Source organism: Notechis scutatus, chromosome 4 (genome assembly GCF_049901735.1).
Source record: "Notechis scutatus isolate UNSWTSFEM ecotype Mainland chromosome 4, rNotScu1.2, whole genome shotgun sequence".
In the NCBI taxonomy this organism is placed as follows: Eukaryota; Metazoa; Chordata; class Lepidosauria; order Squamata; family Elapidae; genus Notechis; species Notechis scutatus.
In genome coordinates this window covers 49,219,642-49,238,575 of record NC_142012.1, presented here as the reverse complement: position 1 = coordinate 49,238,575, position 18,934 = coordinate 49,219,642, and the positions used below count along the sequence as shown (strand labels likewise).

The following is an 18,934-nucleotide window of genomic DNA, read 5'->3' as shown; positions in this document are numbered from 1 at the left end:
GTCTTACAATATTTGTTCATTAAATAAATGTATTTAATACAAATACTTATATGTTCATCATTTTGCAGATTGTAAATCATTAGAATATGAAGATAAATTTTCAAGTAGCATTTGAGGAAAAGCACCAAATAGCAATTGTACTTAGACTTATATACTACCCCACAGTGCATTACAGCATTCTCTGGGCAGTTTACAATGTCAGTGTATTACACCCAGCAATCTAGGTCCTCAACCTCGAAAGGATGGAAGGCTGAGTCAATCTCAAGCCTCATCAGGATTGAACTCCAGGCTGTGGGCAGTTAGCCTGCAACACTGCATTCTAACCATTGCACCACCAAGGCTCATAAAAGATCACAAAAGACCACTTAGACTTTCTGTTAAGTATATTTATTCCGTACACACATTCTATATGGCGATAACAATATGTTGACTATTTTACTCTTTTAAGCTCAATTAAGAAACTACATAGGTGGGGAGTATTCATTAAGTTATTTCTGGATGGGTAGGCCCCACTGATTCTTACAGCTGACCAGGGAGACAAAAGTAGAAACTGCTGGATCAAGAATGAAAAATTGCATTTCTTCTAAGGTGAGATAGTTGTTATTTATCTCAATGAGCTTTAGGTACAGGAAAACCATTTCACATCTGATTTTTCTATAAACACATCAGGAAATCTAGCAATTTTCTGAAAGAGAATATTTTACATTCCAAGTATTATTATTTTTTTTTTTTGGGGGTTCAGATTTACTCCTGCAAAACTGCCAGATCATCTTCAGAATAACACCATTTAGACCAGGGCTGACAAACTCCCGGCCCATGGGCCAGATGCATCACGCACTGGCCACTCACACACCCAGTTTAGCGAAGGGGGAAAAAAATCCTGATACGTCATGTGATGCCGCTATGACGTCGTGAGTTTGACAACCCTGATTTAGACAGAACATTTTGGGGCCAAAGTCTAAACCAGGGTGTCCAACTTAACAACTTTAAGACTTGTGGACTTCAACTCCCAGAATTCCTCAGCCAGCTTTGCTGGCTGAGGAATTCTGGGAGTTGAAGTCCACAAGTCTTAAAGTGCCACGGTTGACACCCTGGTCTAAACATTCTGCATCTGCCAAATGTTGCCAACACCAAGCAGTTGTAAGCCAATCAGTAACCTATTTGTGTATATGAAACCATCCCTTCCTGTTGGCTACTAGGAAAATTACCATTTTTCGTTCAGATGCAAAGTCAAACACACCAAAGATTAAATCTTTTGCCCTGGATCAAGAATGGTAAGGAACATGTCGACTTAAAAACCCTTAGCTACAACTTGGCAACATCACTGGTGTGGGTTGAAGAAAAAATAATGTCAATAGCCTTCTTTATGCACATGATTAGCAGGAATATGCCAGATATACCAGCCCTGAGAACTGGCACTCTGCACTGACAATTTTTCATTGCTTTTAAGGCAAATGACAACAATAATGTCCATGTTAAACAGACTCTTCTAAATATCCCCTTCTTTCTGCATTTGTAAAAAAACGTAAGAAAGTACTTGGGAATGAAGAATTAAGTGGCAACACTCACATTCTCTAGGTTGTATTTAGGGCATTTTTTGTGAACTGGGAAGGTAGAATACACACTCTTGTTTTGTTCTTGGTTGTGAACTGGGAAGGTAGAATACACACTCTTGTTTTGTTCTTGGTCTTTGCAAAACCTTTTGACATAGTCCTAATTATTCCAAGGACAGTAACAGTATTGCATCTTTGGTCAGAATTAATATGACAACTAAGCACATTTACCTGGGGAACATTCAAGATGGCCATTCACTGTTTTACAAGTATTCTACAAGATGATAATTTTCCATTCACAGCAGCCTCACCTGTAAATGAGGGCAGGGATGTCCCAATGTAAACCTCATTCTTCAGTACTTGCACACCAAGATCAGTTGCAAATACATACCGTATTTTTTGTATTATAAAATGCTCCAGATCATAAGATGCACCTAACTTTTGGGGAGGAAAACAATTTAAAAAAAATCTGTCTTTGCCTCCTTGCAGCAAATAGCAAACAGCCTGGTCAGCTTCAGCATGATTTAGCGTGAGCAGCTGATTGGTGGTTGGATCGGCCTCCTGGAATACCGCCAATCAGCTGTTCTAGGCTGCACTGTCATTGATAGCTGCTGCCCCCTATCACTGCCTCCGCATGCTCCATTTTTGGCCTCCGTGCACTCCATTTTTGGACTCTACGCATCCCATTTTTGGCCTGTTCCAGGCTGTGGGGATTGCCGCCGCTGATTGCTGCTGCCCGGAACCGGCCAAAAACAGGACATGTGGAGGCCACAATTGGGGCAAGTGGAAACAGTGATAGGTGGCGGCAGCTATCAGCAATGATCCCCGCAATCTGGAACAACTGGTGACCAGGCTGTTTGCTATTTGCTTCAAGGAGGCAAATTGCTGGGAGGCAGAGGCTGAAGGTAGGGGCTGGCGGGTGCGTGGGGCTTTGGCTACATTTGCTCTATAAGATGCACAGACATTTCCAGCCACTTTTTGGGGGGAGGGGGGATGTGCGTTTTATAGTGCAAAAAATACGGTAAGTTGTATGATTTGCCACGTGAGCCATGTTTTATCACTCGCTTCTCACTTGCTCTTCCTCCCTGGTTTTCACTCTGCAAAATTAAGATGTTAATCCATTTTTAAACTCATTTCTCTGATTAAATGCAAGACGACTTGCTCCTTTGGATAATTAAGTCTCACTGGGTCACATTTAGCAAGGCAAACACAACTGCAGTTCTGGTTCCAATTAAGGCCAGATAATGGGCAGGAACAGAAGGCGATTAAACACACTAGACAGATTTTATATCTTTATGATTTCACTCCTATTTGCACAAATGTCACTCTTGGGTCAGAGGTGGGCCAGTGAAAGTTCAGTTTTTCCTCCAGTTGTTACCAGTTCGATCAAACTTCCAGAGTCGGGCCGGTTTTTACCCATGATCCAGTCATAAAAGATTCTGGCAGAACAGATGGAAACAAGTGCATGAGTTAGTTTCATTGGAAAGTTTCACATTCCAAGTGCTCATTGAGTTTCCATAGTTATTCCATAATTTCCCTATTAATAAAGTTCTGAGATAATAAGCTGAAAAGCAATTTGAGTCCTTCATTTAGATGACCTTGTAAAAGATTACAGTGCAGAAGTTTTCATTTTAATGGGCTTGAGATGCATCTCTTAATCTTCCTGGAAAGACAAACGTCCTAAATCCAAAGATTTGTTAAGATGTAACATTACTTTTGTAACGTACAAGAACAACTGTTCTCAGCTTCATCGTGGCTACTACTAAAAGAAGCTAAACCACCTCCTATATACAAGGAAATAATTCCCAATCTACAATTTAAAAGAGGCACTATGAAGTTGAGGTGGGTTTAAGATGTCTCAGCTAAGGGAGATCTCTCTTCTATAGTTCAGTTTATCCTGCTTGCACAAGGCAGAAAATAACCAAATGGATCATACATAAAGGAACTGAAGGAACTGATGCAAAACATCACTCCATCCATCTGTCAATTTCTCCATCCACATTTCATAATGTAAGTTTTGAGAACATGTTAAAGGTCCATTCATAATACGGCACCTGGAGGACAGATAATCAGTTATCCATACCAATGAACAAGTTTACCACCCATTACCCCACTGCAGGCTCCCAGATGTGAGTCTTTCTACCTATTCTTATTCAAGATAACCCCTTTTCCAGGGCTGATGGGTCAATGCAACAATACGCAAGGCTTAGCCAAACACCAGTCATTTTACCATAAAGTTTTGGGGGAACTAGGTGGTCTTTGATGCAAGTAAACAAACAATGCAAATAAAAATAATACTTGAAGTTGGTGTTTTGCTTCTCATTCTTTTAAATTATTGATTTTTAACCAAAAATAAAAAAATCACATGAGGAAAGGAGTCAAGCAATATCTGAGGTATACTTGAACCACAATAGAACCCCAGTTATGAAAACAATATTGATATCATTTCCTTATATTTATGTGTCTGAAAGAATGCTCTGGTTGACAGTTTGGGGTTGAATTGGCATTTACTGGTCACCCCACAGTCTAGAGCAGGGGTCCCCAACCACCAGTCCGCGGACCGGTGCCGGTCCACGGAACAAGTCCTACCGGGCCGCCGGTTGCTGGGCGCCATCTTTTTTTGATGAAAAAGTGCTTCCAGTGAGCTTTTCCGGGTAGAAAGCTCACCGGAAGCATTTTTTCATCAAAAAAAGATGGCGGCGCCAGCGCTTCCGGTGAGCTTTTCCGGGTAGAAAGCTCACCGGAAGCACTTTTTCATCAAAAAAAGATGGCGGCGCCCAGCTGATGCCGGTACCGGGCCGCGGCGCCCAGCTGATGCCGGTACCGGGCCGTGGCATAAAAAAGGTTGGGGATCACTGGTCTAGAGCACTTTTGAGTCTTCTGAATAGCAATGCAGCAGGCATGTTGAAAAAACTTTCAAGATGGTAGCCTTCACTACACAATAGAAGCTTTTTTTATTTATAAAATTTGTAGGCCACCTATACCAAGCATCTCTAGGTGGCGTGTGTTTTTGCTACATCAAAAGCCTTGGCCCTTATATTAAAAAAAGGCAAGTCTTCTCAATGTCCTTGCTATCTAGTTCAGCCTCTTTGAAGCTGAGCAATCGATTTCACAGCCTCCCCCTGGAAGAAAGCATGCAAACACATAGAAAAGCGGCGTCATCAAGTGCTCCCGAGAAAGGGAGAAAAATAGCTCAGAATTCCCTCGGGGAAAAAAGTCAAGCGTTGGTCAGTTATAGGAGATTCAGTTCTCAGGGGAACAGAACCAGCTATCTGTAGACCAGACATTCAATCTATGGACGTATGTTGTCACCCTGAAGCAAAAAACAAACATGTGGCTGAGAACCTTACTAAAATAATTGAACTCAACGGATTACTATCCCTTTCTTCTGCTTCACATAGGGACAAATGACATGACAATGAACCTGAAAACAATATTGTGAAATTATGAGCAGCTAGGCAAGAAAGTTAAAGAGTTGGGAGCACAAACGGGCTTTTCATCTCTACTTCCAACAATAGGTCAACATCCAATGAGGGAACAACGAATTTTAGAAATGAACCATTGTCTTAAGAGTTGGTGCTGCCAAGAAAACTTTGGATTCCTAGACCTAGGTCTGCATTCCCAACATGAAAGGCTTCTTGCAAGGGATGGGCTGCACCTCACAAGAATCAGGAAGAATGTATTTGGAAAACGACTGGCTCAATTTATCAGAAAAGCTTTAAACTAAAATTGAGGGGGGAGGGAGACCAACCCTTAGGATCTTTAGGACCTAATCCCAACTATAAATCCTAAGACAACCAATCAAACAATGAGGTAAGGAGTGATGGGAAGGAAGAAAAACTCAGAAATAAAGTAGGAGATATAGGAAGCATACCCAGGATCAGATATGCAGGACTCAAATATCTATACACAAACACTTAAAGTTTGGGGGAACAAACAAGGTGAACTTGAAGTCCTAGTACATGAGGGCAAGTATGATATAGTTGCTAATACCAAAACTTGGTGGGATGAAACTCAGGACAGATGTACTGATAGAAATCTTTCAAATTGTTCAAAAGAAACAAATCTAACAAAAGAGGAGGTGGAAATGCATTATATGTAAGACATTATTACATTTCTATAGAAATGCATAAAAGCAAGAATAAGCCTCCCAGAATGAATATGGGTCAATAAAAAAGGAGGGGAAATTGCCATTGCCATAGGTATATAATACAGCCGCCTCCCCAATCAAGAAGAAGAAATAGGTTGTTTTAGGCCCAGTACTCTTCAACATCTTCATAAATGATTTAATGAGAAGGGGAACTCATCAAATTTGCAGATGACACTAAACTGGTAGGAAAAGCCAACAGCCCAGAAGATAGGCTGAAAATCCAGATAGATCTCAACAAACTTGAACACTGGGCCCCATCTAATAAAATGAAATTCAAGTTAGCGAAAAGTAAGGTTTTATACTTAGGCAAGAAAAATCAAATGAACATGTACAGTTTAGGTCAGTGGTGACTAACCTTCTCAGCACCAAGCAATCCTAGGTTGCATTAATAGCAGAGTAGAATCAAGATGATGTGAAGTATTAGTACCTCTTTATAAAGCCTTAGTAACACCAGACTTAGAATACTGCATCCAGTTTTGAACACTGTTATTATAAAAAGATGTAGAGAGTCTGGAAAGAGTGCAAAAAAGAGAAACAAAGATGATTAGGGAGCTGGAGATGAAACATACGAAGAACAGTTGTAGGATTGGGTTTGTCTAGTCTAGTGAAAAGAAGGACTAAGGATGACAGGATGGCAATGTTTCAATATTTGAGTCACTGCCATAAAGAAGAGGAGGTCAACCTATTTTCCAAATCACCAAAAGGCAAGACGAGAAACAATGGATGGAAACTAATCAAGGAGAGAACCAACCTAGAACTAAGGAGAAATTTCGTGACAGTGAGAACAATTATTAGCCAGTGGAATAGCTTGCCTTCAGAAGTTGTACGTGCTTCATCACTAGAGGATTATAAGAAACTGGACAACCACTTATCTGGAATGGTAGAAGGTTTCCTGCTTGAGCAGGGGATTGGATTAGAAGATCTCCAAGGTCCCTTCCAACTCTGTTATTCTGTTTCTCTTCTTCAATCATGGCCACCATAATGGCTCCCCGCCCCCCCACTCTGGACATCCAAGACTCCAAACATCGATCTGCAGGACCTTTACAAAACTCAGATTTTGTTATTCCACAAATCTCTGGACCAAAATGCATGCACCAGATGTTCAAGGCTTCAAACGAGTGGGAGCTGGAAAAGTTTTGTTTGCTCACCCTGCAATGAAATCTAGTGGTGTCCAGGAGCTGAAGTCAGCCTCTGGCATGGACTTCCTGTTCATTGGAGTATCCAAGGTAACCCTGGAAGAGAAAGAAAAAGAGTGGTCTAATTAATGTTAACCATCAAAGCGTTTAATTACTGTTTCTCAACCTTGACAATCAACTTTAAGATATGTGGACTTCAACTCCCAGAATTCCCTAGCCAGCATGACTGGGAGTCCACGCATCTTAAAGTTGCTAAGTTCGAGAAACACCGTTTTAGACAAATAAAATAGAAAGTTGGTAAAATGTCCTTTCACATCTTTGGATTCACAAGTCATGAGAAGATTAAAAACGTCAAGATCACAGCAGGGACCACACTATCAAAATCTCCCCTCTTTTATATGTGTGGCATATTCTGGGAGTTGAAGTCCACAAGTCTTAAAGTTGCCAAGGTTGGACACCCTGGTCTAAACATTCTGCATCTGCCAAATGTTGCCAACACCAAGCAGTTGTAAGCCAATCAGTAACCTCTGGATCTAGGCCCAATGTTCAAGCCACTTCTCTTTGAAGTTCCAACTCTGCAGGTGTTTGGCACCCAGTGAATTTCAGGCCATCCCTTGAACTACGTAACTCCCATGTGATTCCAGAATGACTTACGGGAGAATCGCAACAGCTGCAGCGCCAGCAGGGAGGCCACTGTTTGAACCAGAGAGACTCTGACAGAGTTGATGGACAGCTCCTTTGGCCATGCCGTATGCAATCATTCCTAGAATACAGAATAAAAGAGTTGGAAGGGACCTAGTCCAGGGGTCTGCAACCTTAAACACTCAAAGAGCTATTTGGAACCATTTCCCACAGAAAACACCGGGACCCACAAAACTTGGGTGGGCGTGGCCAACTCTACTCCCACATATGACACCCCCCCAAGCCACGCCTACCCAGGTTTCGTGGCTCCTGATGCTTTCTTTAAAAAAAAAAAAAGTTTTATTTGGGTTTTCACACACAAGTAAAACATCTTTTTTGAAAATAGCATGGTCCCGGGTTACACTTCTTTATACAGACACAAACTCAATTTCATGCTCATTTTTGTGTTCTATTCCATATCTTATTACTATTTTGCATTTTCTATATAGTTTTTCCCCTCTTTTAATTTTCTCAACTTTATTTTAATTATCTCATCTCAGTTCAATCCATTATATTTATACTTTTGTCTGTCCTGTTTCAATTTCATATTATCTTTTCTCATTAAACAAATTTTCTCCTGTAGTTACTAATTGGAGTATGACAACTTTATATCTTTGAATTTTATCCATTCAGCTCTTATTTAAACTTCAATATATACCTTAAGGTTATAACATTCAATATAATACATAATACATAACTTCCAATCGAATTCTACTTGGTACATTCTTAAAATACACACTATATTCTTAAAAAAACAAAGGATTATAAATATATGTAATTAAAACCCTCATTCCATTCCAATTCAGTTCTATCAGTAATATTCATTAAAGTCTTAACATCTTTAACATTTCTTTTCAATTAAATATCATACTTCCTTGGAAACACGTATAATCTTTCCATAATTAATTTTTCCCCTATTTCTCTTCACTTATGTTTTATAAATCATTAAATATTCATTTTATTACATTTATTTATTAACAAACATTCCACTAAATTACGATAACTATTTTATCCATCATTTTAATCATACATTGTTTCATATTTTCTGAAATTATTTCTATTTCTAATATAACAATACTATCTTATGTACCTTTGCAGAATCCCTTTTTCAATTAAATTTTCACCCATTATCTCTAAATAGGCCCTGTTTCTCTATATCTTGTTTCTGTCCTTTATAACTTCTTTTCCTTCCTTTCTTCTTCTCCCTCCCCTTTTTACCCCCTTGTCTCTCTACTTCTAATTCTCTCTTCTGCATTTCCCTCTTCTGTTGCTTTCTGATTTTATACTTATTTTTCACTCTATTTTTGGGGGGGTTGTTTTTCCAAATCTTAAGCTTTTCATTCTCTTTCCCCCCTTTCCCTTTTATTCCCCACATAAAAGTACTTGTTCATTAAAGATGGCTTCTTCTTTGTCCCAATCTTCTTGTTCTGCAGATGTTTCTTGTTGTTTCTCATAGTTCCAAATCTCCATTTCTAAGAACTGAAATACGAAGCCAAAAGAACCTCTCCCTTCTTGTGCATCTTCTTTGTACTTTTTAAGTTCCATTTTCAGTTCTTCTAAAAGTGGTGCCATTTTAAACACTTTTAAACAACCACCCGATTGATTTTAGTCATCCAAATGCAATAACCAAAAATCCAGAAGTCACCAAATAATCCAAGTATTCCCAAACTGTTTCTTCTTGCTTCTTTTTTCACTTTCTCTTCCTGGGGTTTTATTGTAGCCTTCCCCAGATTTGTGCCTTGCAATAATGCTTCATATATTTTAGCCATCAGACCCCTAATCATTTTAGTTGCTCTTCTCTGCACTCTTTTCAGAGTCTCCATATCTTTTTTATAATGTGGTGCCCAAACCTGGATGCAGTATTCCAGGTTTTTGTTATTCTAAAGTTTTATAAAATGGTACTAATACTTGATGTGATCTTGAGTCTATCCCTATTGTTTATGCAATTTAGGACTGCATTGGCTTTTTTGGCTGCTACCACACACTGCTAGCTCATATTTAACTGGCTGTCCATTAGGACTCCAAGATTCTCTCACAGTTACTGCTGTTGATCCAAGTTTCACATAATCTATACATTTGATTTTTCTTGCCTAAGTGTAAAATCTTACTTTTCCCTACACTAGATTTCATTTTGTTGGATAGGACCAGTGTTCAAGTCTGTCAAGATGGATCTTGAGCTTCTGACAAGTCTGTCAAGATGGATCTTCTTGCCAACTCAGTGTATCTTCTAACAAAGATATTGAAGAGTATGGGGCCTAAGATGAAATCTTGGGGTACCCTACTGCTTACTTCCAAATACACTTATGGCAATGGCATTTTTCCCCTTTTATATTGGACCCATATGTGTTCCAGGTGGTTTTCAACCTTGGTTTTGTGCATTTCTGTACAAAAATGATGTCATTTTTGATATCATATAATGCAATTTCACCTCCTTTTTTATTACACCTGTTTCTTTGAATAGTTTGTATCCACAAATGAAGGTGAATATATCTCAGGATAATGTTGCAGGATCCAATTGGGGTAAGTCAGAAGTACCAGAGGCTTTGTCTTCCAAGCTTTCGGACTTGTGCTGGAGCCATCTTCAGAGAACTTCTCTCTAGCAGTGTGTGCTGTATGTGGCTTTTTATATACTGATTGGGGTGTGTTGAAGACTAGCTTTTAAGTCATTGGCTGTTGTTTGCTTGTGCTGCCCAGCCCTCGCCTTCTAAGTACTTGATAGGCTGGTGGTAAATCAGCACTCCTGTTGTTCCTACTTCCCTGGCTGTTTTTGTGCCTGCTCGTCCAACAAACTTAATAGCTGAAGAATTGTTCAAAGCAGTGTGAGGTTACCAATGAGTTTGGGTCTTCTTGTCTGACTGCCCGCTTGTATTCTTGCAATGTGATGATTAGCTTCCTCCCCATCTGTCCTACAAAGTCACTAACTTGAACAACTGCAATGATTTATTTAATAACTGCGGCAAAAAAGGTCATAAAATGGGGCAAAACTCACTTAACTAATATTTTACTTGGCAACATAAATTTTGGGCTCAATTGTGATTGTAAGTTGTGGACTACCTGTATATTTCTTAACCATTCAACCCCATGACCTTGGATTTTTCTGTTTTCCAGAGAAATAGCCTTGATGGCAACAATATCTTCTTCAGTCATTTCATGGTTAAAAATAAAAGTTTGACTTTTAGCTGAAGCCTGTTATGAAATGCACTTTACTGGATATAAGGCAATTCGGGGAATCAGATAACATCAGATGCCTCTTGAAGCATACCTGTCATTGCATCATTGTGGGAATATAAGAGCAAGGTCAAGAAATGACTTGCAAATATGTTAATTTTAACTATCATTTTAATATATTATGTTGCAATTTTAGTGGGTTTTTGAAACCCATTAAAAAGCAGTATTTAGCATTAAATACCAATGCTTCAAATTTTGTTTTACAGATAAGTCCTTGACTTACAGCCATATTCGTTAAGTAATTCAATTGCTAAGTAAGGAATCACTTGACCCATTTTTATAACCTTTTTTGCTATAGTTGTTAAGCAAGACATGTTACTGCAACTTGTGATCTCCTCTGCCAGCTTCCTCATTGACTTTGCCTTGTTTAAAGGGGAAATTTGGGAAGGTGTAACTTGTCGAAAGTTTGCCAAGTGCCTAGTTGCAATCACATGCCTGCCGGGATGCTGCAACACTTAGTATGAGGATCAATTATCTTTTTTTTCAGGGACATCATGACTTCAAATGGTCACTAAATGAATGGTTTTAAGTTGAGGACTACCTGTATTATAAAATGAACCAATGAATTTATTAAACTATTCCATATTTATGAATTTAGATTGGAATACTCTCCCTTCCCTCCCTCCCTCCAACAAAACTGGTTTAGATATTCTGCTACTCAATCTGGATACTTTTTTTCTTAAATGAAAGGAACAATGTAAATTGTAACCAAAAAAAGACATATAAATTCATTTACAATCAAAAACCTTATTTAACTGTGGATATCCTAATAAAGATGTCCTACAATATATTTCAGACACTACTCTGTTAATGAAAATAGGAATCCTTAATCCTCCACCTTTTCTTTGAGCTGGAGGTCTGTATACAAGAGCAGATTCCCTGATCTGAACTGGAATCTGCCAATTCAGCAAAAGATGGTGAAAACTCCTAGCATTTCAATGGTCAAAGACTGAACTTTTTTCTGTTTTCCACAGAATTGCAATTTTTAAAAAGTTATTAACAATATAGATTCCCGTAGTAGAATGGGAATTCTAATTTTTAGCAGAAAGCACAGCATTTCTATAGATTTTATACAGAAACAAACTATTAATAGGGCCAGGTCTATTTTATAAGGATTGAGTCAGAGGGTTGAAGGTCATTTGTCTTTGAAGCAAGAAAATACAAAGGTCTAATCCAAAGTAAACAAGTAGAATCAGCATTATTACTTAGGGAACAAAATAAGAGCTTAGGTCTTAGCCTTTATTAGCCAGCCTATATTCAAGCTAAAGCACTTTCTGTACAAGCTAAAAAAAGCTTTTCATAAACATATTGTTGTGGCCCAACAGCAGCCAGCGGAGCTGGCAGCAGATTCGGACAGTGAGGAGGTTGGGGAAGAACACGGGCCAGTCTTGGAGTCTGGGGAAGGCTCTGATGAGTGCTCTGCATTGGAGGCTGAGATGGGGCCAGGGCCGTCTGACAGTTATTGGCTGCCTTCGGAATCAGAGATCAGTGGGGAGGAAGAACAGCTGGAGCCTGTTCCCGATGTGTGCAGGCACAGAGTTGCCAGAAGGAGGGAACAGCTGAGGAACAAGGCCCAACTTGGGAGTAAAGTCACAGGTGGATGGTGAATGGCCCCTTCCCTAGAGTATAAAAGAGGAGCGAAAGGGGAGTAGGACTTTGCAGGAAACAATTAGTTCATTCCGGCATGCTTGCTAAGTATTACAGGGTCTGAAAGATATAGGCCTGGCCTCTCTCCAAGCCTAATAAAGGTTTGTAATTGGGAACTATCATGAAAGACTATTGGCTGGGACTTTGTTGGAGAGGAAATTCATTGTAAATCAAATAAAAGGGGTTTATCGGGATGGACTCGGCTTCGTGTTGTTGAGGGGAGCCTAGGTCAGAACACATAAATACATTCTTCATCCAAATATCTTCTTAACCTATACACTCAACCCTAACAAAACTTTAAAGGTGTCACTGAAGGACAGAATTTCTACAACTGAAATTTCCAATCTGAATATTAAAGGCTAAGGAAAACGTTGAACAAACCAACATGCACACCCCAGGAACATTTCCATTTTACCTGGGGTTCCAGCTAATGCTGCTTTTGCACCTGTTAGAGTCAATAGCCCCCCTTCCTTCAGGTATTTAGTAGCCAAGTGACTAGAGATGGTTGATGTCCAAACACTTTGCTTCCACATCAGGTCACTGTTTTTGTATAAAGCTAAGGGATGGACAGAAAAATATGGAAAATATTAGAAATCATGAAACATATTCGCCTTCTGGAGAGAGTATCACCAACTGTTCTCTTTTAGCCAGATAAGGTCTTGTACTGCAGAAGACACCTATGAACAGTTCCCTAACTTAGCTGCCGGGCGGGAAATAGGAATTTAACTCTAACCTGTATACCTGTGGGTTTAACAATGGGATGGGCATACATTAAAAAAACAATTCAGACACCTTTAGCATTCAAAGCAAGTCTGCACTAAGCAAATTTTATGTGACAGACTGAGCTAGCCAATGGCAGATAGATGGATGATTGAATGATTCTGTGAGCAACTCAATCTGCCTGCCTGCTTTGCCTGATTTTGGGTAAAGGTTGCTCTTTTTTTTAATAAAAAATTCAATATTTACATACATGGTGTGTTGTGAGTTAATTTTGTGAGTTTGCTTGCAAGCAAATTTTATGTGACAGACTCAGCTAGCCGATGGCAGAAACACAGATCTCTGAATGAATCTGTGATTCTGTGAGCAACTCAATCTGCCTGCCTGCTTTGCCTGATTTTGGGTAGAAGTTGCTCTTTTTTATGAAAAATTCAATATTTATATAAATATTTATAATATTTACATACAAGCCATGCCCAGCCAGTCACATGACCAAGCCACACCCACAAATTAGGCCATGCCCACAGAACCAGTTAGTGGTCCTTGGGATTTAAAATTATGAATTTGGTGGTCCCTGAGGTCCAAAGGGGGCGGCACCCCTCTTTAAAGAGAGAAAGAATAAAGGTGGGAATCAAATACCGATTTGCGGTAGATAAGACGGCGCCCGAAAACAGCCTCAAGTGGGGGTGCGTCTATTTTTTTTTTCTCCCGCCGGCTTTCGGAGCTTGTTGGCCGGGCCTCGTCCGGTCCCGGCGCCGGCCCGCCCGCCCGGGCTGCGCCTCCTGCTCTTCCCAGCCCCTGGCAATCAGCCCCCCCCCCCGCCTTTTGGGGGGTTTCCGGTGGGGTGGGGGATATGCCCGGCAAATACGGTAAGCAAAATAAAAATCCCAAATGCTTTCTAGTTGTTATCTTTGCAATCATGGACAGCTTCAGGGCAAACTGTGCAACACAGCCCTACTGAAATGCACTTAAACTTAGAAAACTGTTAAGAGGTCTTCTATTTTTTCCCCAGCTGGCTTTTTTCTCAATGCCAGTCAGTCCAGGACACTGCTGGAAGACAAGAAGCAGATGTTGTCCCACAGTTTCTATTGCATCAATTGAATTTCAGGCCTGGAGACATCAGGAAGACATTAAACGGGGGAGCTACAGTATTCTTTGCTGAGCAGCTCCATCACAGACCAGAAATAGGCCAGTCTGAAAGACCACGTGAAAGAGAAAGAAGAGAGCATTGTGTGAACTGCAATCCTTACATTTCGCCTTGGCACTGCCTCCAGCCCATCCACCAGCTACACATAGGATAGCATCTACTTTCTTTTCACCCAGGACTTTTCCAACGTCTTCTGTCACCTTTCAAAAGGCAGAGTTGGGACAGCAGAATTATAGAACAAGCACCAGCAACTTTGATTTATAAACATTTCAACCAGTCCTTACCAAAGTAGTACACTGACTAAGACAAGATAGATAAATATTTCTGCATATGGAATCATTAGAAGCCTGGCGTTGTTGGTTTTAGCAAATCTTAACCTGTAATCTGAAGTCATCTGACTTTGGCACAGACTTTATTAAACAAAAAAGTAGCCAGGCTGCTGTTTTTGTTTCTTCTCTTACTCAAGTAGAAAGGAATAGAAAGAGCTCTACTTGCCTGGGAGAACTTTCCAAACTCCTTCCTTACCTGCAAGAGAGCAATCTTCATGCTTTTTTTCACCATTTTGCTATTATTAACTACATTGGGAATTAGTAAAATTACAGATATTAAAATATCAGCAGGATTCTAAGGGAGGGAAGCATGGTTTCTTTTTCTAGGGAGAGGTGGGGCGAAGAGGACACAGGTGTTACTTTGGTATGAAGAGGATGCCTCAAAAACTTGTTTTGGATGAGCAAGACTGAGCGAGACCTACAAAACAGGTTTTGGAAAGCTACTGGGAAAAATAAGGCTGTTTCGGGAGTAAAATATGACCGAAAGCTGCAGAGCAGATGCTAATGTTGTAACTAATAACATTGGGAATTTTGCAAAACTTTTCATGGTCTTTTATTCCTGAATTTTCATGTCATTAACATGCATGAACCATACTCTCCTACCTCTAAACAGGAGCAAGAATGCAAAGCATGATGCTTAATATAAGTATGTGCTTTGTAACGCTGATCTGACCCTCTTCTTCCATTCTCAGCTGTGGATCTCTCACAAGAAGTGGCCGAGCATGCACCAAAATATCACTCACAAGAGGAATTAAAAAAAAAAACAGGACAGTGACTTTGATAGCATCACCAGAAATCCATCACATTTTAATAGGCACTGAAAACGCAGGTAGTCCTCTACTTAGGACAACAATTGAATCCAATTGCTCCATTTTATAATCTTTCTTGCCACAGTTAAGTTAGTAACACAATTGGTAAGTGAATCTGGCTTCCTCTTTGACTTTGCTTGTTCAGAAAGTCACAAAAGGGATCACGTGACCCCGGGATACTGCAACTGTCATAAATATGATCTAGTTGCCAAGCACCTAAATGTTGATCACATGATCATGGGAACGCTGCAGTGGTCCTAAGTATAAGAAGCGTCCCCAGTTTTTCAGTGCCATTGCAACTGAACGGTGACTAAACAAATGGCTGGAAGCAGAGGATTACCTGTATATTACATCTAAGGGAGGGCTATGTGGCATAAGTTGGATTCTGGCATGTGTTTTCCCTTTTCTCCAATATACCAATCAATGCAAAATCCGCAGGTTACAAAAGGTCTAACTCCTGTAATGGAGTAAACAGTTGTGAAATGTTTCTTCAGGGTTTTCCAACCCTGGCACTGTTGTTTTAGCATTCACGTTACAGGCAAAACTTCAATCAGAACAGTGCCCATCAATCAGCGCCTCCTAATTCTTGTGGATATTGTGGGAGAAGAGCTATGTTAGTTTATGGTAGTCAAAAATGAGGCGCAGTCTAGTAGCATCTTTTCAGAATAATGATTTTTCATGTCGATGCCTTCGTATTTTGTTCCTCTGAAAAGATGCCACGAGACTCCATCTGACTTTGGAAAGATTTAGAACAGGGTTTCCCAACCTTGGCCATTTTTAAGATACACGGATTTCAATTCCCCAAATTCCCTAGCCAGAATGGGATTTAGGACAATTAGGAGCAGTGATTGATTACCTGCCATCAAGTTTGTGTCTTAACAGCTGCAAAGATTTTTGTTCCTAATCTGGCAGAGATGGAACACAGCCGCTGACTGGTTCCAATTTTTTCAAGCTTTGGGTAGAAACCTGAAGTCAAAATTTCCGAAGTTTCCCCTGCGCTCTTTTCCAATCGCAAAAGGCCTAAAAAAAAAAAACTTGAGCTCGTTTTCTTTTTACCTGCTCTGCTTGTTCCACAAACGAATCGCCCATTTGCACCACGACGTTGGCGCTTGCCTCTTGGTTTTCTGCTAAATCAATGCTGAGCACCCACTGCGGGGGGGAAAAACACACACACACCAAGATTTTGTTTTGAAGTTTTAAAACGGGGCTGCATTTGCCCCAAAGCTACACGGCAGAGAGCAAGCAAAGCGCTTCGTTGCAAACGCCTCTCTACAGGTCGCTCTTTTGCTAAGGGCAGCGCGGCTTCTCTCCCAAGCCAGAAGTGTGCAAAAACCTTTGCGTGTGCGTTTGCACAGCGGCCTCCCCACCGAGCCCCCCGTATGCGAAGGTGCAGAAAAGCCGCCTTCTCCTCCACCGAGGCCGGAGCTTTACAGACCGGCTTTTGCCAACCTTTCTGCACCCCACCCAGTTTACCCAGTTCTTCGACCGCAGGTGCCGCACGCAGGCGGAGCCCAGAGCCCCTCTACCGCCGTATACCAACGCCCTGGAAGCCTCCCCCGCTGCCATGACTGCTGCTCCGACGACAAGCAGCAGCGCTCCTGGTGAAAGGGAAGCGGAAGGCGGGCGCCCAAGCTCTCCGCCCACGCTGAGTGGGTTAAGTGGAGGAAAAGGAAGCACGGCCCCTACTAGGGGATCCTGGTTACTCTCTTCCATACAGGGGTGGGGTGGGGGACTGTCCAGAGCTGTGCTTGGTCAATCTCGGCCATTTTAAGCAGCGGGGACTTCATCTCCCAGAATCCCCCAGCCAGCACGCTGCTCCAGGGAATCTGGCAGGAAGCTGTGCACAAATCCTCCAAAGGTGTGTGGGTAACCCTGGCAAGAGCTTGCATCTGAGAGTAGGACAAGAAGCAACCATTAAAGAGAGATCCAGTCTAGAACTCATGAGAAATTTCATGACAATGAGAACAGTATTTTATTTTATTTTATTTTATTGTTTGGTTTGGTTTGGTTTGGTTTGTCAATTGCTTACAAGATAATAGGTATAAGGGAAAACATAGTTATGAATACATGGATACATATAAGAAAAATAAAAAAAAGAAAACAACCCCCCCAAAAAACCTCTTAGGACAGGGGGCGGGGGGGGGGGGGGGGGGGGGGGGGGGGGGACGGGTAGGCACATTGGTGCGTTGTGCTTTCGCCCCTACAAACCTCTTAGGAAAGGGGTGAGGTCAATAGTATAGACAGTCTAAGGTTAAAGTTTTTGGGGTTTGGGGAAGAAACCACAGAGTCAGGTAGAGTATTCCAGACATTGACCACTCTGTTGCTGAAGTCGTATTTCCTGCAATCAAGTTTGGTGCGGTTAACTTTGAGTTTGTATCTATTGTTTGCTCTTGTATTGTTATGGTTGAAGCTGAAGTATTCATTGACATTATTCATACTCATTTATTATGTATATACTTATACCAGTTTATACTTATATGTTTATATGTTATGTTCATACTTATACTTGTTTTCTCATACATCCTTGACAAACTAAACTAAATAAATGAAAATAAAAAATAAAATAAATAAATAAATGGAATAGCTTGCATTCCCGAGTTGTGGGTGCTCCAGTGCTGGAGGTTTTAAAGAAAATACAGAATAACAAAGTTGGAAGGAATCTTAAAGGTCTTCTAGTCCAATTCCCTGCTCAAGCAGGAGTACTACTCTGTACCATTTTGGACAAATGACTGTCCAGTCCATGTGTCAGCAACCCGTGGCTCCAGGATGGAATGCTTTGCTAGACACAACACAAATGTTTCTCGTGAGAACCAAGGTCATCTCCACAGATAATGGATAGAGCCGGGGAGGTGTGTCTGGAGAGCCTACCAGTTAACCTAATTGGCCAACGTGACCTGAGACTGTTGGGGAGGGAGTTATTTCTTATTTTAATTATACTGAAATCGTAGGAAACATTTAGAGTTGGTTTTGCATTTGATTGTGCATATGATGTATCCAATGAAGAAATTATTTGAGGAAGTCTCTAGTCTCAGAATTCTGATTTTCTTGGGTTTGTTAGTCAGAACATTGATAATCTAGGTGGATAATAAAATGTCTGCAAGCAAACAACCAAGCTCAGAAGGCACTAAAGACCCCACAAACCTGATGCCTCAAATAGCAAATTGTCTTGGGCAGCCCCTGATTAGAAGCCCTATATTTGCAAATAAAGAAATTAATGCTGCTTCCTGTTGTTTTTTTGCCAGATTGTTTCTTCCTTTTGTGCACAAATGATTATTGAAGCTCCCATCAGCCACCAATAAATAAATAAAATAAAATCAATGGTCATTAAACAAACATTTGCAACTGGCATAACTGAGACCTCATGCCTCATGAGGTCATTTTACATTTCATCCTGGGAATGTTGCAAGAAAAGCATGTGTTTCTCCAGGCTGCAATCAATTTGTATCTTTTTTTTTTTTCATAGCCTGAAAATGTGCTAGTGGTGTGCCTATTCATCTGGAAATATTATTCAGTATTGGAAAGCAGAGTATCATCTGA

General features: G+C 40.6%; 1 protein-coding gene and 1 long non-coding RNA gene across 2 annotated transcripts; one reads left to right on the top strand and one right to left on the bottom strand.

Moving 5' to 3' along the window:
* Positions 1–1,505: 1,505 nt before the first annotated feature.
* Positions 1,506–1,875, top strand: LOC148130732 (uncharacterized). The gene is made up of 2 exons (XR_015749260.1): positions 1,506–1,612; positions 1,658–1,875. It is a non-coding gene; the product is annotated as an uncharacterized LOC148130732 (long non-coding RNA).
* Positions 1,876–2,832: 957 nt separating this feature from the next.
* QDPR (quinoid dihydropteridine reductase) lies at positions 2,833–17,007 on the bottom strand. Its single transcript, XM_026678837.2, has 7 exons — positions 16,871–17,007; positions 16,454–16,546; positions 14,363–14,459; positions 12,811–12,951; positions 7,494–7,602; positions 6,852–6,935; positions 2,833–2,992 (listed from the first exon to the last, which is right to left on the bottom strand). Exons 1-7 carry the CDS (start codon positions 16,961–16,963, stop codon positions 2,887–2,889), a joined length of 723 nt encoding a protein of 240 aa, XP_026534622.1. The 5' UTR covers positions 16,964–17,007; the 3' UTR covers positions 2,833–2,886.
* Positions 17,008–18,934: the final 1,927 nt, after the last annotated feature.

What these genes read in the sequence shown, in the direction of transcription:
- QDPR (XM_026678837.2), bottom strand. Translation starts at nt 16,963, where the DNA reads ATGGCAGCGGGGGAGGCTTCCAGGGCGTTGGTATACGGCGGTAGAGGG. An exon ending in AGGCAGTGCCAAGGCGAAAT is followed by an intron (nt 12,952 to 14,362) that starts GTAAGGATTGCA and finishes TCCATCCCTTAG; the next exon opens with CTTTATACAAAAACAGTGAC. An exon ending in GCAGCTGTTGCGATTCTCCC is followed by an intron (nt 6,936 to 7,493) that starts GTAAGTCATTCT and finishes TTTCTCTTCCAG; the next exon opens with GGTTACCTTGGATACTCCAA.